Genomic DNA, 24,229 nt, shown 5'->3' on the forward strand with positions numbered 1-24,229 from the left:
ACATTTGAGTACTTTTTCCACCACTGCCCAGCACACACAGTCCAGGGAGGTGTCTACACTGTTGTACCACCACCTGCCCATGTGTGAGGGTCTGCGCTCATTGCATGTGTTCAAAAAAAGTGTTAATGCAGTATCACAATCATTTGAACTACTTCATCCATTTATACGTTGGCTATTCAAAAATAATAGATGTACAAGCTTGCTATTTTTGAACATTTTTTAAAACTTTTGAAGAATCTTGAAGGGTTGTGAAAATGTTTGAATAATCCTGTAATAATTAGTTTTCAACACAAATCTTCTCCTCTGCGGGTCCCTGGCACAAAACATTTTCAGATAGGGGTCCGCGGGCCAAATATATATACCAATTTAGGGGTCCTACTGATATACAGTACGTGTATGTGTCTGTGTAATTAACACATTGGGTGCCAGAATTGTATAATAACAGATTACGTTCGGTGCCAGAAATCTCACCGTTGCGCTGCGTTGTGCTGTTTAAATCTGTAGACTCCACGACGAGCGATCCATGAAAAAAAAAGCATGCGTGTATGTTGCGCGATGCTCCTGGCTAAAGCCTGAAACAACAACATATCCCACGCGAGTCACCATTGCAGAGCGATCGCCCATCGAGAATGACGCGTTTTGCCCACTGTAAAAAGTTAAGGAGATACAGAGGTTTTTGGCCAGGAGATAGAATGGAAGCGGATGGGAGCGAGATTTTTTGGCACGGTGATCCATCTGGTTACATGGCAGCTTTCCGACATGTCGCCTTTCCGACGTTAACGAACCCTATACCTAACCCTCACCCTAACCCTAACCGCACGCGGAAGCCACTAGTCGGAGTGGCGAGATGTCGGCATGGAAGACGGTTACCGATCCATCTGTCCCTTACTTCTTAGAGTGTTCATGGGTGATTCCAGGGCTGCGCTAGCCCCCCCCCCCCCCCCCCCCCCTTGTGGAAAAAACGAAAAAAACAAAAAGGTAAGAAAACCGTATATATATGTTTTTTTGGATTGTTGGCACTCCACGGGTGTATTTGCAAAAAGGTATATATACGGTTTTGTCACTCAATGTGTTAACACTCAGTCCTGCACGCATGCTTGCATTTACTGACAATCCGTTCTATTCTAATCGGACCACATAGGCATTCCTTCTGCATTCATCCTGTCTGTGTATAGAGAAAACGAAAACTGGATTTTAGTGATAGCTTGTATAAACTGGGCGTGTGTGTGGTGTGTTCACAGGTCAACAACGGGACAGAAGCGGCGAGCGGACGCCATTCCGTGACGGTGGAGGCCCAGGCCCAGGCCCAGGCCCAGGCCCAGGCCCAGAAGCAGCAGCTGGAGGAGAGAGACACATTCCAGCAGACGCAGAGACAGTACAGCTCCCTGCCGCGGTGAGGAAAGGCTCTCCAACACTTTACACCCAGGCTGCTTCCTTCATAGTCGTTGCTGTCGGGCAGAAACCTCCTATCTCCATATTCTTTTTTTCTTCTTTTCTTTTTACCACATTTTTCTCCGCAATTTATGGCAATTTATTCCTTTTACTTAGATACAATTTTGAGGTACTTCTACTTTACTAAAGTATTTCCAATTTTCGTTACTTTGTAAATATACATTATTATATTATAAAACATACATTAACCACTTTAGCCCTATTTTATACATAGGCTATTTGAAAATAGCCGATCTACAAGCTATGCGACGCGTTGTGAACTTGTAGATCTGCTATTTTCAAACATTTAGTACTTTTACTTTTGGTACTTTAAGTATATTTTGATGCCAATATTTTGTACTTTTACGTAAGTAACGTTTTGAACGCAGGCCTTTTACTTGTAACAGAATATTTCCACATTGCAGTATTGATACTTTTACTCAAGTAAAAAAAATTAGTACTTTTTCCATCACTGCTCCCAACACACATTTGGGTGTCGTCACTGCTGTTGTATCGTACTGACTCGCCTACCAGTGAGGAGCCCCCACCGGGAGGACGCAGAGCCTTCGTCCTCATGAATTAAAGTTCTCAGTCGCCACGACTGATTTCAGTCTTTTGGATTCCATAGAAGCCAGCATGTCTTCCATGGAAGCATGTTGCGCAGCGAAAATAGCCGATCTACAAGCTCTCAATGCGTCTGCGATGCATTGAGAGCTTGTAGATAGGCTATTTTCGGTTAACAAGCCTAGATCGGCTATTTTCGGTTAATATTTTCAAAGATTGGAGCATTTCAAGTTGTCAAACTAGCAAAATGTTTAGAAGCGTTTTCCATACAACCCTAATGGTCTCTTATATGTCATAAAAGCAATGGTTAAAGCCTCAATCTGTGATTTCTTCACCTGGTTGGCAGTATGTAGAACAGCAGGAACAATATTAAAAGATTAATTTTACATATTGTAATTGTTTAGGAAACGGCGCTAGTGTGAGGAGGGCTCCTTTCACACTGTTTCACAAATCACGTAATAAGACTTGGCCATACACATTCTTTCAGTCGTGAGATTTTATTTTTGCTTTAATCCATGCGTCCTACTCCTCCCGCCCAACACTCCCTGCTGACTGGTGCCGAAACTGAGTTTGGAGCTTGTTGCGTTTTGAGCTTGTTGATCTGCTGCTTTTGCTATTCTTTTCATTTGAATCCTGAGCGGTAACAATTTTGTACATATGATGTTTCCGCCCGACAACCAACAATATCATCTTTTCACCCTACATCCTCTTTGTCTGGCTGGCGTTCTGCCTCTATTGTCCGGTCCGTTCCTTCAGTTCCCGTCCCTGCCTGCACGCCCCTCGTTGCAACTTCCTATCGTGTTATTTCTCTCCTCCTCCCCTCGGTCAATTCTTTTCGCTTTCTGATTCTCATCATCTCTCTCTTCCTCCCCCGCTTCTCCTCTGTTGCCTTTTCCTTTTCTGCATTCTTCTCTGCATGCTCTTTAGAGCATGTCTTTGGCTAGCCTCAAAGTCAGTCCGCCACAAAAGACCACTTTGAACTTATCTCTAGACATTTAACCCATTAAGGCCTCAGGTACAAAACGTCTTCTAAATCCTAACAGTTTTTTTTTTTTAAACCTTTGTTGCTATAATATCAGTGGTTCTCAAGCTTTTTCATGTCAAGGACCCCCAAAATTATATGTTTTTGGCCGCCGGCACCCATCTCAAAATATTTTGTTCCAGGGACCCCCAATTTTTCACGATTTTTCAAAAATAACAGATCTACAAGGTCATAGCTTGGCGCTTTGAGCTTATATATCTGCTATTTTTGATAGCCAAACTATAATACAATGGTTTAAGTGGTTACACAGATGCGTTCCCGGTTGTAATGGGTTAAGTCATCCACGCCAAAAAAAAAGAAAGAAAAACCTCTTTTGAATCCAATCGTTGAATGCAATCACTCGAATTATTTGGAGTGATATTGGACTTCATTAAGTCAATATTGACCCCCTGAGGAAGTTGTGACTTTGCCGGAGGCATTCAGCCTTCCTCTCTCAGTTCCCCGTGCATAACAAAGAACAGCTCCAGTTCTGTGTGTGTATAAAGGGGACATTTTTCTTTCTTGGCAGACCTATAGAAGCCCTTCGCCCCGCCATCGTCGCAGTGGAGTCGAGAGCAAAGATCACTCGCTCTTCGCCTTTTCCTTCCTGCTCCCGTTGCTTTGCATTATAGAGAGACGATGCCACTGAAGCTTATCTCAAAATCGAAGAGCCTCGAAGCGGTGGCACAGTTGGGCGTCAACATTTGCATTTCCTGCCATCTCTCTCTTTGAGGTGTCTTTAACAATCCTCTCTGACGCCTCCCTAATGGCTCTATGTACACGATGCAAATCGTGGAAGCCTCCGACCAATGGAACGCTTCCACATTTCCAAGCTTGAAAGAGGGGAAAGTACAGCTTCACTGTAGACATTAATAATAATATACTTTGACTGACTGACGGAGGGAATTAAGCTTTCTGCTAATAAACTCCGCTCTTCCCACTTCTGTTTTCCCACGCTGTTAAGCCAGACAAGCCGAGTTATGGTATCTCGAAGTGTTTGGATAATGTTGAATACTAAAGTGAAGGCCAATTTGTTTTAAGGTTTTTGCTGGGTCACACTGTATTCGTTAGGTAATGTTTTTGCACTGGTAGCTAAAGCACCGTGCGCGTGCATGTGTGTGTGTGTGTGTGTGTGTGTGTGTGTGTGTGTGTGTGTGCGCGTGCGGGCGTGTATGCAGCGTGCATGCTCTTTGCGGTCTCACAAAAGGAGCCCTGGTGTTCTTGGCCAGACGTATCATAATTATTTCTCGGAGCAGATTCTCACAATGCGAGAAAAAAACAACGGCACACATTTATTCTCAACCATTGTGCTGCTGCTCCTCTCCGGTCTCTTTACCTGTCGGAGAACCCGGTCGATTAAAACATGTTCCTGCCTATGGATCCATAGCCCGCATGGACGCTTAATCAATATGGAAAGTATAATCCAGGCCAATATATAATATACATCCCCCCACCCCATAGGTGTTGTGAGCTGCCATACTATTTGATGTGACAGTTGACCCCCCAACACCCCCCCACCCTCCACACCTGACATCTCTCATCTCGTTTGTTTCTCTTGGGAAAGTTGCTTGGGCCCGGCCAAAGGCCACGGCAGGCCAAGCTTTGATAATGCATTCCTGCCATAATCTCATACCGTCTCCGAGGGCGGGGGGAGGGAGGGAGGGAGGGAGTGGGCTTGACCTCCATCGTGACCCCCCCTCGCTAAGGCTCATCAGAGCTCATGTCTGGACACGGCTCCTCATTAAAGACCCAGAGTCGACTCGGGAATCGTAACATCCCTGGATTAATAGCCACAAACCGCGACCACCTCGTCTTTTTTGGCTTTTTCTCCCGCACTGTCTTCTCTTCCCATCCCATCCCATCCTTTAATGACTCTGAAACTGGAAGCCAGACCAGTCAGGCGTACAAACAAAACGGGGAATTCCCCCAAAATACATCCTCTAGTCTAGAACAAGCCGCAGTAGCTAGCTATTTGATGGCGGCCTGCTGGCTTAGTTAGATGTCTGTGATGGAAGGATTTGGGGGTGGAGTGGGGACTGCTAATGAAGGCATGTTGTGTTGGCGCTGGATTAGAGTCTGTGGCCTACGGAGGGCAGTGAGGAGTTGGTTTGGAGAGTAGAGTGAGTAAGCATTAGAGAGAGTGCAGTGATTAGCTTGTAAGCAGAAGCAGAGGAAAGGATTTACAGACAAACACACGCACACACAAAAACAAGCACACGCACGGCGCACGCACACAGGCACGCACGCACACAAATATATACCTAGCACAAATAGCACAAACAAAACATTCATAGAGTCGGGATGAACTTCAGGGAGTGCTACATTTACTAAACTCTCAAAAACCCAAACTTACATTGCTCGCCCAAAACAACTTAATGCTTAGTTGCGACACGTTGTGAGCTTATAGATCTGCTATTTTGTGGTGTGCGACACTGGTGCGCAACCAAGTATAAATCAGGGGTTAGTCTCCACTCAAATAAAGAAAACACTGCTGAAAGTTTTTATACAATTTACTTGTTCAGTATTCCCATATGACTGCCTCATTGGTAGGCACATGAATTACATCTTTTTTTCCCGTATGTGTGTGTGTGTGTGTGTGTCTGTGTGTGTGTGCGTGCGTGCTCGCCTCCTTTTCATAAGGGCTGATCTATCCCAGCTGTTGCACAGAAACACACGGGCGCGCAGCGGCCGCAGATTTCTCTGCGAGCCAACTTCCTGGCTTTGTTTGTTATGTTCTGTCATTCTAAATATACCCCGCTCTTTTGGTGCAATTGCGTTTTCCCATTCCCTCCCCTCGCCGTAGATGTAACTAATCCACGTCGTGACATGTTCTGGCTCGGAGTGGAGGTGATAAGAGAACTTAACTCCCCTGGCACATCCATCACGACTCCACTCCCGTGGACCCGTGCCATCCCCATCCACTCCTCTCACGACTTTTGTTGTTTCTCCTCCTAAATCTCCCCTCTCCCCTCTTATCTGTTTTATGAGCTGAGGAGCTGCAGAAATATAGGGGGCGAGTATAGGGAGAGAATGCGAGAAACGGATCACCGCCTCCCAAATCGGCCATGTCTCAGCTTTCTAAACAGGGAAGGGGGGTAACGGTTAGCAGTTGGCATTAGCCAAGCCAGGACCAGGGCATTCACGACTACTGAATTGTAATAGTTGTCGACTACTAACACAAAGTAGTCACCTAGTCGATTAGTTGTGTGATATATCCTATTTGTTTCATCTAATAACACTTAACATTTGTCTCAGATACAACCAGTAAAGGGTTAAATAATGTTAACGGGACAAACCTGGGTGCGAGTGCGGTGTGATTTAAAGAGTCATGTCTGCTGTTTGGCACAACATCTTGTATGACTACTATGATTTGTTACTAATGGATTAAGAGAACAATTGTTTCAAGTCCCACAGCTGCTTATCTGCTGTAGATATACTGCTCTAATTCATAAAAAAAAATATAAATAATAATTTAAGTAATAATTTAAAAATAAATCCTTGACTAGTTCGACTAATGCCAGTGTCGGCTAGTGGTTATTGTAGTCGACTAGTCCAGTGGTTCTCAACCTGTGGGTCGGGACCCCTAGGGGGGTCCCCACATGAGGGGGGTCCTCAGGTGACAGTAAAGTGTCAATTTAAGGACTTTTAATACCCCCAAAAACTGCATCAAAAGTAATCAACAAACTATACAATTAAAAACTGATCAAACATTGGCCAAATTGTCAAATAATATAAGAAAGAGGCTACAATTGTGAAAATAGCTGATCTATACGCTCACAACGCCTCGCAACGGCGTTGAGAGCTTGTAGATTTTTTTTCACAATATTTATCTGTGGAACTGAAAATGTAATGCCTCAACTCCTACATTCCAAGTGCTTGTCAGGGTGGGGGGGTCCCCAGTTCAAATATGATTATTTTGGGGGGTCGCGGCCTGAGCGTACATTTTGTGGCGGCTCTCCCAAGGCAGCTCGTCGGCCCAGATCCGGAGCATGTGGTGGGGCTCAGTCTGCAGTCTGTCCCCACATCTGTGTCCCTCGTCTCCACATTGCACCCCATACACTGCAAAGCTGCCTACAACACAAGGCAGAGGGACAAACTGGCGCGCATGGAAACTGTGTGCGTGCGAGCATGGCCGCCTCGTGCCAAACAAACCCATATATGAAACCCATACATGTAAGCATGCACACTTGCGAAAACACATACAGCACGCAGAGCACCTATGCATGCTAAACACTCACACACACGCGCGCACACACACACACACACACACACACACACACACACACACACACACACACACACACACACACACACACACACACACACACACACACACACACACACACACACACACGTGACGTACTGTATAGCCAGTGGGGGAAAGTAACTAAGTACATGTACTCAAGTACTGTACTTAAGTACAATTTTGAGGTAATTTTACTTTACTGGAGTATTTCCAATTTTCTATACTTTTACTCCACTACATCTCAGAGGCAAATATTATACCGGAATAGAATGAAAAATAGAATACCGGACTTTCACTTGTAACAGAGTATTTCTACATTGCAGTATTGATACTTTTACGTAAGTAAAACATTGGTGTATTTTTTCCACCACTGCACGCACGCGCGTGCACACACACACACACACACACACACACACACACACACACATGCACGCACACACGCGCACACACACACACACACACTCACACACACACACGCACACGCACACGCACACGCACACGCACACACACACACGCACACACACCCTCGCACAGGTCATGTGGGAACAGTGCCATGTGTTGCAGCTCTTCGTCTCTCCTCTCTCCTAATGAACCATAAGACCTTTCCTTTGGTAACGCTGGGGATGTGGCATTCTCATTAGCAACACAGAGGACACACGGGGTTAACCGCTTAAAGCCCCATGCATACTTTGTCATATGATGAATGGCAAAACCTATAGCCAGTCTACAAGCTCACAACGTGTCGCATTGCAATACATTGTGTACTTAATAGATCTGCTATTTTCACCTTTTTTTGTTGTTGAAGAAAGTCTTATGATGTAAAATACTGAGGTGATAGGCGGCTGTGTGTGTGTGAGAGAGAGAGAGAGAGAGAGAGAGAGGGCAAGGAGCTAGTGTAGTTCTCACGCACAGCTGCCACAAATTCATGACATCACGTTTACATGGGTAGGGAAAGAAAAAAAAAACTTGAGACTTCATGATGTTAGGCTATAATTCCCCAACACCCCCCAACCCACCTGTCATGGCCCACTCCTGAGCCATTGGACTTTGGCTGTTTGTTTTAGTGTATTGATTGATTGAATACTTTATTTGTCAGAAATGTAAACGGCAGGTGGTACAGTCAGACATTAAGGCTAAAAGGATTACACAAAAAAATCTTGTTTCCATTGTGGTCCTATGTATTCAATTCATCAACATAGCATAACAAAAATAACACAACGTGTCATCAACAAATACATAAACACTATATGTACAAGAGAGAAAAGGAAAAAGCGGCGACAGTGAATGACACTACTTTCCATGGGAATTTGCCTCTTCTGTCTTGTTCCCTGTTTGGTATACAGATGTGCCACTTCAAAACTTCACACGTTACTGTTCTTTCCCTGAAAGTCCCCTGAAAATGCATTTTTTTCCTCCCTTTTCTGCCCTTAAAATGCACTGTTTTGCCCCTGAAAAGAAGTTGTCACTACACACCCCCGTTTTTCCCTTCAACAGACATCCATATACATGAGAACAAAAGAATGTGTGTTTAAGAAGGTGTCAGACTCATTATGAGGCGAAAGGTGATTTGACCAGTTGCTCAAATTAATTAGCATCATAAAAGCAGTGATCATCAAAATAATTCAGCATTTTAAATGCCCTTCTTTGTCCCTCTTATTGCCCTGGGAATCCCCTGAAAATGTACTGTCTTGGCGATGGCAGGACATGTGAAGTTTTGAAGTGGCACATCTGTAGGTGTTTAGTCATGTTTCTGTAGCTCTTTATGTTCTGTATTAGTCTTGTAATTCTGGTAGTTAAGTTTGTTGATTCCCCAGGTGTTTCTTCTTGTGCCTCTTATTTTGTAGAATTAGTATTGTTCTGGTGTCTTCCTCTCTGCCCTTGCAGCTGTTACCTGTCTTGTCTTGTCTTGTCTTGTCTCACCACCCTGATTATTGTTAACGCGAGTCACCTGTGTCCTGTTAAGTCCCCTAGCCTATCCCAGTGCTGTGTAGTTGAGTTCACCTGTGTCTAGTTGGTCCTTGTCTATAAATACTCCCCTGTGTATTTTATTCATCCTTCTGTCATTACTAGTGCGGCTTTAAAGGAGTAGTTCACCCAAAAAATGACTTATTTTCTATCAATTGCACACCCCATGAAGCCTTGAATCCATGGATTTATTTTTGTTTTTGTGGCATTCCTAAGCCAATAATTTGATTCCCGTCTCGCCATCCCGCCTAATGTATCCGGTAGGAGACACAAAGTAGATTGTTTGTGTCTCCTACCGGATACACACCCGGTCATCAAATGATTGGCTAAGGAATGCCACAAAAACAAAAATAAATCCATGAATTCAAGGCTTCATGGGGTGTGCAATTGATAGAAAATAAGTCATTTTTTGGGTGAACTCCTCCTTTAAGCCTTCTGTTGTATTGCTGGGTGTTTCTCAGGATTCATTTCTGAATCTAGATTGTTGGAGAGCGTATCTATCTTCCCCGGGTTCTATGTTCCCTGCTTACCTAACCCTAAATCCTAACCCTAAAAGTGCCCTGTTTGGCTAGGCTTCTGTTCGTTAATGAACCCTTTGAGTTCAACGGTTTGTCCACATTTGTGTCCCAAGTCCTCTCTCACCTTAACACCACCCCACTTTTCTCACTTTTTCAGTTCTATTAAAACTTGCCCTGATTTCCAACATGCACGGAAATAGCTGTTTTTTTAAATCATTATGTCCAGAACTGTTACATTTCAGGATTCAAATTCAGAAGTAACAAAAGTTGCAGATCGACAAGCTCACTCGTGTGACACTGTAAAATGATATATAAGACACTGTAGAAAGATATAAGTAGGGCGTTAACAAAATAAACCACAAAAGGTTAGAATGTGGAGATAGGAGGTTTCTGCCCGACAACAGCGATAGTCTGTTCTTTGTTCCTCCTCACCCTTGTGCGTGAAATGACAGCCGAACAGATAATAGACAGACGGTGTGGGCCTAAAAGGATGCCGGGGGGGCTGCTGTCTGACTCTTATGTGCTGGGAACTCAAAAGCCTTTTAAGCGCATGACGGGTCAGCGAGGTGCGAATGGGATTTCTTTTTGCATTCCACTGTAAAGGGGGTGGGGGTGTGGGGCTGTGGGGGGATAAAACAAGACACTGTCACGGGTCTTGCATTGCAGCAGTGGCCTTAATGGAGCCTAATAATGGAGATGCAGGCAAAACGTGTTAGCCAGAGATGGCTATTTGGTCCCCATTGCATGGCAGGGGAAGAGTGTGTGTGTGTGTGTGTGTGTGCGCGTGCGTGTGCGTGCGTGTGCGTGTTACACTATCCGGTACGGAGCTAAATGGATGCAAACAGGCCCTTTTTTCCTTTTCACGCCAAGCTATTTCTAAAACGTTTCTGCCTGGTTATTAACGCCGTGGAACTAAAAGTCCCGTGGGCGTTTTTTGGGCTTTCCCCATTTGTTTCCTGTCTCTTTCATGTCACGGCCTTTGTGCCGCTACATTCACTGTTATCACACCATCATATCTCCGGGGATGTCGCTTCTCAGTATTCTTTCTTTCTGCCCCGACAATGCCCCCCCTGTAGCCATTACATCTCGCCGCATATTAAAATGTGCACAATGGATACCATCACCTCAGAATCGCTGACCCAAGGCCTACGGGAAGGAAATGAAAAACACAGCAATCATCATTGAGTGCTGTTAACCACTTAAACCCCCTCTATACTTAGTAAACTTGAATGGTGTCAGCTCCGTACTTAGTCTGCTCTTTTCTTCCCTCTCTACACCAAATCTCTTTGCAGAAAATTGCCGATCTACCAAGCTCACAAAGTGCCTTGTGAGCTTGTAGATCTGCTATTTTCGCCAAATATTCTCCCAGAATTAGGGATGTGTTGTTTTTTGCTGTTATTGTTGGTTGTGTGTCGCTCACGCCAGTGGTTCTCAAAGTGGGGTCCGGGGACCCCCAGGGGTCCTTGGGGAGGTTCTAGCGGGTCCCCAGTAAAAGTAGTTGATATAGCATCACAGTCATTTTAACCACGTTATCCATTTATATGTTGGCTATTTAAAAACTAGCTGATCTAAGCTTCATTCCGTGCTGTGAGCTTGTGCCATTTTTGAAAATATTTGTGATATGTGACCCAACGCCATGGACAGACAGTGATTGATTTTTTATTTATTTTAGCTTTTTCATGTCACATGAAAGCAGGGAATCATAGCTACAAATTGACATATTGGTTGTGCAGTTTGATCCAACAGTTTTGAAGATATGGCTTATAGAGTGATGTCTTGCAGAGATACAGCGAGCTGAGAAAACTGGACGGAAAGGGACAATTTTGTGATCTGTAACATTTTAACACCTATCCCATCATGCATTGCTGAAGGGTGGGGGTCTGAGGGGGGTCAGGTAAACACCTCAGATGCTATCCCAGAGTACATTGTTCTCAAATGGAAAGCTTTGAAAAAAATCTTCTCTTCTGGGGGTCCCTGGCAGAAAACATTTTCAGATGGGGGGGTCAGCGGCCATACACACATCAATTTCGGGGTCCTTGACTTGGAAAAAGTTTGAGAACCACTAACTCACGGTATACCTTTTTCTTTTCCCTTTTCCCAGACACCCGCGGAAGACGGCCAGCACCGTGTCCCAGGAGTCCTGGGACAAGGCGTACCCGCCGCCGGGGGAGGGCTTCCAGACGGCCAAGGACAACCCGCGCTACTCCAGCTACCAGGGCTCGCGCAACGGCTACCTGGGTGGCGGCGCGGGCAGCGGCGGCGGCCTCAACGCCCGCGTCCTCCTGGAGACACAGGAGCTGCTGAGGCAGGAGCAGAGGCGCCGCGAGCAGGAGGCCAGCAAGGCCAGCAGCAGTAGGCTGCCCCCCACGCAAGAGGCCCCAGGGCCCCCCGCCCTCCCGCCGCTACCGCCGGCCGCCAATAATAAGGGCCCCTACCGACAGGACGTGCCCCCGTCCCCCTCGCAGCTGGCCAGGCTCACCAGGCATCACGGCGCGGAGAAAGGGAGGCCGTTCTACTCCTGAGAGGACATGACTGGAGCAGGAGGAGGGGACAGACTCTGGGTTCATCTCCCAAAGAGAAATAACACAGGGGAGAGAAAAGAAAAGAAACCGAACAGGATGAGCCTGTTGTTTTTTCAAGATTTGCTTTTAAACGGGAATGTTGATATGGAAATGTTAATATTTTTAAAAGATTTTTTTTAAATGAATATTATAAATCATCTGTTTAGTTCAGTTTTAGCTACAACAACAAACAAACAAAAAGACGGTATAGGCGATTTTTTTATATCGCCCATACCGGTGTGATTATGAACTCTGTGAGTAAAAAAAAAAGTGCCTTTGCGTTCATATAAAGTGGTTTTCAGAAGTGGCGGCGCATGACCTGCAGTTTGGATCAATCCGCCCCCCATGTGAGCAGCACAACAGGGGACAGTCAGGGACTGTTTTGTCAGGACATCTCTATAGATCAAACCATCCAGCAGTATTCTGACCCTTCAGCTCAGAAGCCCCCGACACCAGACACCGTAGTTTTTGTACCGGAGGAGTTGGTGCTGGTGGGGGTCAATGGATTTGTGAGAATGTTGGATTACCTTTGTACTTTATGGGGCTGTTTGTCAAGTGTCTGGTTGGCTGTGTGTGTATGTGTGTGTGCGTGCGTGCGTGCAGTGGTGGAAAGTGACTAAGTACATTTACTCATACTGTACTTAAGTACATTTTTGCAGTACTTTTACTTTACTGGAGTATTTCCAGTAAATTGTACTTTTACCACTGCAATTATTTGAAAACTAAGCAAAGAAATGTAGAACATTTTCCACCACTGCGTGCGTGCACGCTCATGCACGTGCCTGAATGTTGTGCGCACTTAAAGGGGAAATCCACCCATTTTCAATATTTAACTATGTCATTAATATAGCATAAAGGAGTTGTGTGGAAATAAGAAAAAAGTTCCCCCCTTTCTGTGTTGCCTTGAACTGGAGGATTGATTGTGGGTTTAACATTGCAAATTACAACGTGATGACTCATCATGTTGTCATTTGCAATGTTAAACCCACAATCAATCCTCCAGTTCAAGGCAACACAGAAAGGGGGGAACTTTTTTCTTATTTCCACACAACTCCTTTATGCTATATTAATGACATAGTTAAATATTGAAAATGGGTGGATTTCCCCTTTAAGGTGCAGCGTGTCTGAACCTCTGTCCCCTCTAGAGCTCTCTCTCTCTGGTGCAATAAACACAACATTCCGTTTGATAAGGCTGAATGGGACTCTTTTCACAGCAGACATTTGGACATGTCATGGATGGATAAACACAGCTGAAGGTAATAACATTAATTCTGGTTGTGTTTCATTAACAACTTGATAACATCATGCCGGTACACAGCAGCACCTAAACGAAACACACCCAGAATTCATGTTATGACAACCAGTAACTTAAGCTGTATTTAAAACCACTTAAACCCCTATATTCTTGGCTGAATTACTGTAGTCCTCCAGGGCTCTATACTAGGCCAACCTACTTTTTGCCTCCACAGCAAATCACTTTGCCGAAAAGATTCACAAGTTTAATAGACGGGCGATTTTCACAGAATGTTCATCCCAGAATAGTGACACCAGGAAATGATCAATGTGTATTACACGTTCAAGGTTCAAGGTTGTGTTTTATTGTTACATCTTGTGTACAGGTACATAAGAGTAAAACTTATTTTTGTTCGTTCAGACAAGGCAGCAGCTTAGGTACTAATAATATTAAAAATAATAGATAAAAAAGTGAGTGCAAAAAATCTACAATGTGGCTGCAGTGGAGCTTATAAGAATGTAGAAAAAAACATAACAAAAGTAAAAAGCTGCATGAGGGGAGCGCAAGACGAAGCAGCCGTGGCGCCATCTTGGAGGTCAAAATGTCTGCTGTGAAAATCTCTTTTCTCAATCTCTCTCTGCTTACTGCTGTATCTGTACCCCTGTTCTTTTGTGACTCCCTTTCCGACCACATTACCTGCGCACACCCCCCACCGCCATCTCCCCCAATTGAGGTGAAAACTTCAGATCTCTCGTTCCCAACCTGTCCCAGGGAGGTTGAGTTGTATGAACATGGATTTGGTCTGGTGGTCTATTAATTAATGTACGTCATGAAAAATGCATGGATCCCTGTATGTGTGTATGTTGAGACAGAGGTGTCAGAGGGAGGGAGGGAGCCGCGAGGCCCCAATTGGCACCGAATGGCAGGGCTGTGTAACCAGAGCCTGCTGTTGGGGGGGGGGGGGGGGGGGGGGGGGCTGGGTGCCTGTGCTGTTCCGTGCTGAATATTTCATCAAGGTGGTTACACGGCCAACCGCATCGTCCTCTGTAGTCTGCGGTCACGCGGTGGAACCGTCCGTGCACACACACCCCGTGGAACGGAGCTGATTTCTGTGCCCCCCCCACCCCCCGTTCCCCCCGCCACGATTGTGCCATCAATGGAAAACTGCTATAGGGAGTGCGTTCGTGTTTCAGCCAGCGATTAGCCATGCATTTTTGATGTGTGTGTGTGTGTGTGTGTGTGTGTGTGTTTCCTGCGGTGCAAATATGCACACGTGTGATGTTCCTGTGTGTGCGTGGAAATGTGTTTTGGTATCTGTGAACGGTTCCAGTAACTTTACATGCCAATATGTCTATGAATACATCTTGGCAGCCGTACAAAACATATAAAGCTGAGGAGGAGGAGGAAGAGGAAAAGGAGGAGGGAGGGAGGGAGAGAGAGAGAGAGAGAGAGAGAGAGAGAATTGGACAGTGGAGATGGCCCTTCATTCAGGTATCCTCGGCGAGTCCACAGAATATAGCGTGAGGTCACACACTACTTGCCGCCCCCTCACACACACACACACACACACACACACACACACACACACCTAATTTCCTCAACTCTTTTACTCCCTTTCATCCCCCTCTATCCTGTTTCTCTGCAAAATATTTTTTTGAGTTTTCTCAAGTTCAACTTATCCCAAGGCATGCTGGGTAGAGGTTCAAAGTGCCTGCAATATTAGGGTTGGTGTGTATATTTTTTGCAAATTCAATAATTTTTCATGGTGCACATGTGTTATTACCCGCGTGGTGTAATTAGTGTTTGTGCGCCGTCTGTCTGTATGACAAATAGAGTTTTCTCACAAAGCTATTATTGTTTCCGTTTTTGTTTTTTTTTATATCCGGGAGAGGGTAGGGGGGATGAGCATTCTATTGCTATTGTTTCTTTGTCATTGTTATGAATTATTGTGTTTTATTATGCACAACATGGTACTATAGTGATACAAAATGGCTAATGTGTAAGCTCAGTGCAATTTTCCGTTTCACATAATTGTGTATTGTTAACAGCTATCCCTGCCCTCGTCTCTGTACAGATCATATCATCTTTTTACACTGAATAAAGTGAGGGTGGTTTTAACCATCCTGTTTACAAGCAATTCCCTTATTTCTCATTTCATGCTGACATTCACAAATGTGTTCTGCTTGATAGCGCTGGATTGAGATGCATTATTTAAGATGGACGGTCTGGTCATTTCCCCTACCTTTCCATTAATACTGCACTGGTCAATACAGGCTATTATCAACAGTTGAGCTAAGTAGGAAACACTAAGGCAGCTCTTCTGGGAGCAAAAAATGAACCAGCCTGATATCACACTGAGAAGCAGTCCACTCAGTGGAGAGGGCTATGAGTCTATGGTCTGGACCCAGGCAAATAATGAACTACGGTATACTATTTTAAAACTAGAAGAACTTGATTCCCTCACATTTGGTATATTACTGTATGCAACTCCCTATAAACATTCTCGATCACTATTCATTCGGTAGGCTTCGTGCTCATATTCAACTGGATTCATATTGAACAAAATGTAAATCACCTGACTGATTCCTGCAAAGGGTTCATTTCAGCAACAGAGCGCCACAGTGGTTTGACATAAATTACTCTCCCACTTCTTAATATTGTCATAAGCTCTAAATGTGGCTCACACATTTATGAGGTCATGAGGGGGTAAAAGAAAGTGATGATAAATGCACATCTGCCCCCATTGTCTCTCTATCTCTTTTATCTCAATCCCTGATACGGTCACTTTAATGGCCAACCGGGGAGCTATAAGCCGTGGCTGTGGCGCGACTTCTAATAGCAGCTCCATAATGACCGGCGATAAAGACAATAGTCAAATTTATGAAGTTCAACTCCGAGGGGAAGCAGCCAGGGCTTTTAGTGGAGGGCCTGGCGCGGTGGCGTTGGCCCCGCTTTGCACAGCGACTGCCAAACACTTTCAGATTTTTAAAAAAACGAGGAAAAAAAACATCTGCTCAGAGCACAGAGGGGGGGGAAGCATGTCAGCGGATGAAGATATACATATCCATCTATCTCTTATGGGGAGAGAGGGTTGAACTTCAGTTGAAGATGGGGAGGAGACCCAAACCGTGGAGGTTTTCCCAGCCTTGTAAAGAGGGCAGTGAGGAGCTCCGGCGTTGGGTAATACCATGATGAGGAGGAGGAGGAGGAGGGAGAAGCTAGATCTAGATCATCTCTAGTACCGTGTGAACATCACTGTCGAGCCACAGCTCTTATCCTTTTGATATTTGCTTTGATGGAGTGGTGCCGAAGCAAGTCAAATAGAGAGAAATGATCCGTGTGGGCGTTAAGGCCCATGTAAAGTTATGTTACGCTATGTTTGGAAGCACCTACAGTATCATAGATTACAGCTTGCTTGCGCTCTGGCTTTGTGTGAAAACAACTCGGGGCCCGGTGTTACCGTGGCGTAGCCTAATGAGTGTTATTGCCGATGTGCGCACAGTCATTAAATGATTATACGTCTGGGGTGGATTATGACAAAGGGGAGAGAGGTGCATACTCATCTCTGATAACAACATCATCATCGCCGTCTTCACAAAAAGTGACATCAGGGTTGTAAATCCACCCGGCTCAAACCGCAGACATAACACAACATAACACGCAAGCCATCAAAACACCTTTTAGGTTCTCCGTTTCGGGGCGGCACGACACGCAGCGCTCAATGTAACCTGCTGGGGTTCCTGTGCTATATCAAGTTTGCCCTCTTAACACACGTTGAGCCCTGGGGGGGGACGGTAAAGCTGTCCATTGGCTGTCCTGTCATTACTCACACCCCGACGGCCCTGCTGAGTCCTTAATGCCCCGCTCTTTACATTCCCGCCGTGGTAATACCCCGCCATAAAAAAAAACATTCAGCGCTTTCTCTGTGATCAACGGCAGACTCTGTCTCTCGGACAGCTTTCTTTTTTTTTTTACCTTACTCACCTGCGTCCTCTCGACCCGGGGGTCCGTTCCCCGGGACCCCGTGGCGCTGCATGGCGAGCGCAATGTGTTGATTATGTCGATATGAGGAGCAGATGGGTTTCGTGTGAAAGGCCCATAGATGGATAAAACCTGTTTCTTTTCTCCGTATACTCTGTTGAACCTGGTGAGGGCCTAATCCCGAGTCACCTGTTTTGGGTTGAGGAACCTGTTTCTCCCCCCCCCCCCTTCCCCCCTACTCCCGCGCTCCACTGGGAATTCCAGGGAGGAAGCCGATGCTGTCACAGGGGAAAGTGCGGTCGTAAATCTTGGCGGAAGCCCCGAGAATCGCGTGTTGTGGGAGGCTGACATGCATGCATGCAAGCGCTCGCGCGTACATGCACGGACACGCATACACACACACACACACACACACACACACCTGGGGGCTCTTCCCCGAAAGCTTTTGGGCAACATCTGGTGAGTGCGTGTGTGTCTGTGAAGAGGCCGCGCTCCTCTGTAATGCGAAGGGAGGAGGGTTAATACTTTTCACTAGCTGGAAAATGGAATGAAGATTGTGCTAATGGTGTGTGTGTGTGTGTGTGTGTGTGTGTGTGTGTGTGTGTGTGTGTGTGTGTGTGTGTGTGTGTGTGTGTGTGTGTGTGTGTGTGTGTGTGTGTGTGTGTGTGTGTGTGTGTGTGTGCGCGCACGCGTGCGTGTTTGTGTCAAAGTCAGAGTGTCAGAGACGAGCTGACGTGATTAATCAGGGAGACAGGGAGGGAGCCAGGAGGAGAACACTGCACTGGCAGAGACGTATAGGGCACTTCGACGGGGAAAAACCCAGCACTTCCTACCAGCGAACAACCCGTGAAATTGGAGGAAGACGCCCATTCAGCTACCCTGACTGACCTGTAAATCCCAGTGCACGCTATATACGAAATGAGGCCTGCTGGAGGGCGATTTGGTCCCAATGCGGACCGGGGCGGTTTGCGAGATACCCCCCATTTGCTCCCCCTGCCCCCCATGTCTTCTTCCTGTGCCAATTTAGCCCTGAGCCCATTCCCACCGATGCCACCCATGGAGGTTCACGCACGGCATGGGAGCAGCTCTGGCCCCCGGAGGCAGAAGGAGCACTTCCTCACAAATGAGATGTGATCACGATATAGCGAGTCCACACACACATGTTCCATGAGTCACGCATGTGTGCTCTTCCTTGCAGTATGTTGGCCTTTCTCAGAAACCGTGGACTGTACTTTTTTCACTTAAACATTTTATTCATGCTATACGCCGTGATTTGAGGTTAGGCTGAAGCCTGTAAAGATCTAAATGAAAAGTGTCTAGGTTTTTATGTGCAGTGGGGGACATAGAGCAATTTCATTTACAATGCGTGGTGTCATTAAACTTTGAACTATTACAGTAACATAGCTGATATAATAGCTGTTTTACTGAGAGGAGTGTTGCAATGTAGGGCTGTGAAAAAAGTGTGGTTGAATGGTTTGTGCGTGTGCGTGTGCGTGTGCGTGTGCGTGTGTGTGTGTGTGTGTGTGTACAGTCAGAGATGGGTGAAAATACAGCAAAAAGTATTTTGACTCAAATTTACAAATACTGGGTCAAACACTTTATCACAATACAGATGCAAAATATTGGTCTGTATGTATTTGAGATATATATACGTATTCATAAAAAACTGATGCAATGATCAGTCAATTCATAGATTGATTGCCAAATCCTATATTCAAATTCGGTTAAGGGAGGACCGTTGGCCGGCCGGACATAACCATAAACAAACCCCATACGCCCATATAGGCATGTCACCATGACTCTGACATAACCATAAACAAACCCAATATGCCCATATACAGTATAGGCATGTCACCATTACTCAGACATAACCATGAACGGTTGTCCAGAGCCACCGATCCGACAGCTATGCCCATGCTGTATATGGTCATGTGCCTATATGGGACCGATCGACTTCAAACTCGGCTCGAGGGAGTGTGGTGCCCGCCGCCGGGTTGTTTGGATATGCGATTGTCCAGAACCACTGATGCGACCGATATGTCCATATATGGGCATGCCATACAGGGCATTATACTAATAACATCAGAGATCTCCATACGGGCACAAAAGGGACATGTGTCAATTTGAGGATAGAATGACATAGCATAATGTATTTTATGTCCCATAAAATACCAAATAAAAATGACAAAATACAAAAATGTACACATGTATGTACATGTATTTAAAATACTACCCATCTCTGTGTTCGCATCAGAGCCACCATTAGCTGTGTCATCTTGGTGGAGACAGAAGCTAGCGGGTAACCACGGGCTCCTGGCTGCTCCCTCGGTGGGCCTCAGTGAAGGTAACCCAATCCGTCAAATTCAAAGCCCCCACTAAAACTATGGGGAGCATTCAGGACCCCTCACTTTTCAAGTAGCTCGTCAAAAGTCATGATTGAAAACAGAAGTGTGTCCTAAAGGACCGTTTGATTGGTGACACATGTTGGGAGGCACTCTCCGAAAAATTGACAGAAGTTTCCTTTTTTTGAAGAAGCCTTTGACTTTCATTCTTCGGAATATTTGTCACATCTGTCTGTCCCACACAACGTGGTTTCATAAGCATGTTATTTACGACTAATATTTTATGCGAGTCATGGGTGGGACATCAGAAGTAGTTTTGTTTGGTTTTGTTTTTATGCATGGCTGGGTTGACCAGTTATAGCTGCACTGTCCCCTTTGAGAGTTGCACAAAAAGAAAGAAATCCCACATAACTTCATCTTGTTTTCTTGTTTTTGCACGGACAAGAAAGTACAACATACTTCACCAGCTTTGAAATGGTAATGCATTGTTTGAAGTAGTCTGGTAAACAGAGTAAAACAAAATGCAAATAATACATGGAGTAGTTAGTTTTGATCTTGTAATAATAATCTCTCGCCCAGATTCGGGGCTGTTTCTCCATTTCTAACATCAAATAGATGAATTAATGTTAGTCTGTTGTTTGCTAGTGTCCCTGAAAAATGAATTTCTCCAGTCAGACTTACCACACCTTTTATATAATATATGAGCAGAAACCTCTGATTATGACTTTGCGAGACAAAACACAAAGGCTTTGCTTTCATGCTCAAAAACAATGGGGTGTGCATGGTAATACATTTGTAGCTGGCACTGATGTCCGTGCCCTTGAGCTCTGTGCAGTACTGTATGCTGTGTGCTGTCATTTGTGTTGACATTGAATGTCAGCACAAATGACATTTGATTGGTGTTTTTGCCACGAACGCCAGTGGTGTAAAGTAACTAAGAATTTACTGAAGTACTCAAGTACTGTAGTACTTAAGTACAATTTTGAGGCATTTTTTACCAGTTTTCAATGCTTTAACTTCTACTCCACAGCATCTTTGAGGCATATTGTACTTTTTACTCCACTACAATTGTAAAATTTGTAAACTATATATAAATTGGTTATTTGAAAATAGCCGATCTATAAGCTCACAATGGTTCAAAAGATTAGCATCCATTTTGAAAACTTAAAATGGAACATTCTGCATAACGACGCCATGTTGATTCCAATACTTTTACTCAAGTAAATCTTGAGTACATGACTTTTACTTGTAACAGAGTGTTTCTACATTGCAGTATTGTTACTTTTACTCAAGTACAACATGTGAGTACTTCTTCCACCATTGACGCACGCACGCACGCACGCACGCACGCACACACACACACACACACACACACACACACACACACACACACACACACACACACACACACGCAGATCTCTGTGTGCTCTGCCTTGCTGTCCCTGGGAATAAAAGCATGGCATGGCAATAAAAGCATGCATGGCGTTGGGAGCATTGCTCAGTATTTATGTATTTATGTATTTATACAGAACATCCTGAGCCACACACTGCATGGCTCTGCTGTAGGGGAGAGGAGAATGGCTCCAGTAAAGCGTTGCCACCCAAAAAATCTACATGGGAATAAATCCTATAATCTCTCCCCAGTTTGCACACTAGACTGGCTGAGAGCAATTACTCTGACAAAGAAAGTAGTCCTCCCCTCTTCTCCCTCTCGTCATTCTGTCCATCTCTCTCTCTCTCTCTCCATCTATATCTCTACCCCCCCCCTCTCTCTCTCTCTCTCTCTCTCTCTCTCTCTCTCTCTCTCTCTCTCTCCATCTATATCTCTACCCCCCCTCTCTCTCTCTCTCTCTCTCTCTCTCTCTCTCTCTCTCTCTCTCTCTCTCTCTCTCTCCATCTCTCTACCCCCCCCTCTCTCTCTCTCTCTCTCACTCTCTTTCTGTCCGTCTCCTAACTCTCTCTCCCTCCCCGGTCTCTCTCATCCACCATGTCATGCCTTGTGCAAAATTAATCCTCTGAGCTTTCCTAAAGATCTTTGCCTTTTCCCTTCATTTTTCCTGAGAGCGCACTCTCACACTCTCTCTCTCTCTCTCTCTCTCTCTCTCTCTCTCTCTCTCTCTCTCTCTCTCTCTCTCTCTCTCTCTCTCTCTCTCTCTCTCTCTCTCTCTCTCTCTCACCAGATATGACACACTGAGGGGGGGAGGATATTTCTTTCCAAACGAAACAGCTGGCGAGAACTCCCAGTGTCTCCGTGCTCTTTGTTCTACCTGACACCCCCTACCACCACCACCACCACCACCACACACCTTCCTCCCAGTTTAAAGCGTGCCCCCGCCTCCTCCCCCTCGCTGAGCACAAAGCCTAATCTTCTCTCTATGGGATCCACACAGGTGTTGAGGGGGGGGGGGGGGGTTCTCCAGAGAGAATGGGATGGGCGGTGGGTGGGTGGGGGGGTCATGGAGGAGCAGGAGTGTGCAAGGGGGGCTAGAATTAGGGCAGATTAGATAGTGAGAGGAGCAGGGAGGGCGTGGCTATCAGTGATTATTTAACGATGAAGGAGGACTGGGGGGGGGCATGCCACCTGTAGGGGAGTACCCAGGGAGGAAGGGAAAGGGTAGGGTGGGTGGGTGGGGACTCTGGGAGGGGGCTCCATCTGTTGCAGTCACAGGCGGAGGGACACGGGAGCCTTCAACCCAGTCCAAAAATGTTAATGACACGCCACCGATGCATATCAAACGCACACGCTCACATCTGTGGTCTGTGGGGGGGGGGGGGGGGGGGGGGGTCTGACCGACCGCAAACATGCATTCCAACTAGAGTACGTACCGATACCATCTTTTCCTTCCCGATACAGATTCCGATACCCACGTACTTGTGTATCGGTCCATACAGAGTACCGATCCGATTCCAGTATGTCATTCAAATACAATCTCGGACAGTGGTTCTCAAAGTGGGGCCCAGGGACCCTCAGGGTTCCTTGAGGAGGTTCCATATGGATCCTCACAGGTCTGTAACTCTTTTTGTAACTCTAGTTATGGGGGTCCTTGAAATTTAAATAAGTTTGAGAACCACTGATATAGGAATAAATAAAAATGCCATTAATAATTGTTGAAGTGCAGCTACAAGTTAGTAAAATAATAATGTAAATTGTACAGTAAGAGTATAAAACAGTTGTGAAACATCAACTGAAGCATTCAAAATATCTGACTATAATGACATATCATGTGATAAATGATGTAGTATCGGCATAGACTAGCATACTGGCCGACACCGATAGTACCAGCATTTTAGGCAGTATCGGCAGCTTTTCCGATGCCGGTATCGGTATCGGAACAACTGTAATTCCAACGTCGGCTCTCGTGTGCCTCATGCGTTTGGTGTGTGTTGTGTGTGTGTGTGTGTGTGTGTGTGTGTGTGTGTGTGTGTGTGTGTGTGTGTGTGTGTGTGTGTGTGTGTGTGTGTGTGTGTGTGTGTGTGTGTGTGTGTGTGTGTGTGTGTGTCACCCATCATTAGCACAGCCCCCAACACCCCCTTTCCACCTTGCTTTAGTTTCTGCTCCACGTGATTCATCATTGTTTCATTATGATATTATTGATTCAAAGGCCTTTAATTAACCTGCTAGCATAAATGCCCCCAAACCAAACAAAGTCACTCTGAATTGAATTATTTTTTTTCTCTCCTGGTTTTTGTTTTTAAATATTAATCTGAATTGGGTTGTTGTGAGGGCAACGGAGCGGGGATGATTAATGCTTTGTTTCAGCACAGTTGCCGTACAACAAGGTTAAAAAGCCTTTACCTTCCTAAAACAAGAGTTGGGGCACAATGCAAGTGTACAAAAACAACCTCCTGTACGACAAACACCAGTATGACCTCACCTCCTGTGTGCCATCGGGATCATTTCCCCACGACCACAGAAAGGCAGGAACTTGTCAGATCCGTGTTTTGGATCGACAGTGTTGGATACTCTGCATATCTGCGTGGTGACCGATAACTCAGTAAATCCTGCTCATTTACAGAGATTCCCCATTGGTGAAATAAGAAACCAGGTATAGTATGTGAAAACAAGCTCAAAAGAAGCGACTAGGCCACATATGAGCATCGGATATTTGAAAATAGCCGATCTACAAGCTCACAACGTGTTGTGCAATGACTGGGACATTTTGAATAGTTTTTGAAACATTCTAACCCTGATCTGGTATAGGGGTCACAACACAACAGATGGGGGGGGGTCCGTTGACAAATACATATTTATTTGGGGGGGTCCTTGACATGAAAGTCTTAGAGAACCACTCTTTTAAACAACATTAGGCATAAAGCCCAAATAAGCAACTACACTTTCAAAGAAACGCAACCCGCAAATACCAAT

The 24,229-nt window shown here is 45.3% G+C and overlaps 1 protein-coding gene across 4 annotated transcripts in view; it reads left to right on the plus strand.

Annotated features, from left to right (window-relative positions):
* The window catches only part of LOC311039175 (partitioning defective 3 homolog), a 757,442-nt gene that overhangs the window by 564,878 nt on the left and 168,335 nt on the right, over positions 1-24,229 (plus strand). For 2 of the 4 annotated variants that reach the window (XM_084048843.1, XM_084048842.1), the window contains exons 23-24: positions 1,242-1,393; positions 11,847-13,215. In XM_084048843.1, coding sequence (XP_083904969.1) covers positions 1,242-1,393; positions 11,847-12,267 — 573 coding nt within the window. In that variant the 3' untranslated portion in view covers positions 12,268-13,215. Of the gene's footprint in view, positions 1-1,241; positions 1,394-11,846; positions 13,216-24,229 lie in introns of those variants that run through there. The other 2 variants (XR_014600133.1, XM_084048841.1) reach the window with 2 other exon arrangements.

The sequence above is a fragment of the Gymnoscopelus microlampas genome (genome assembly GCF_963454915.1).
Source record: "Gymnoscopelus microlampas genome assembly, chromosome: 22".
In the NCBI taxonomy this organism is placed as follows: Eukaryota; Metazoa; Chordata; class Actinopteri; order Myctophiformes; family Myctophidae; genus Gymnoscopelus; species Gymnoscopelus microlampas.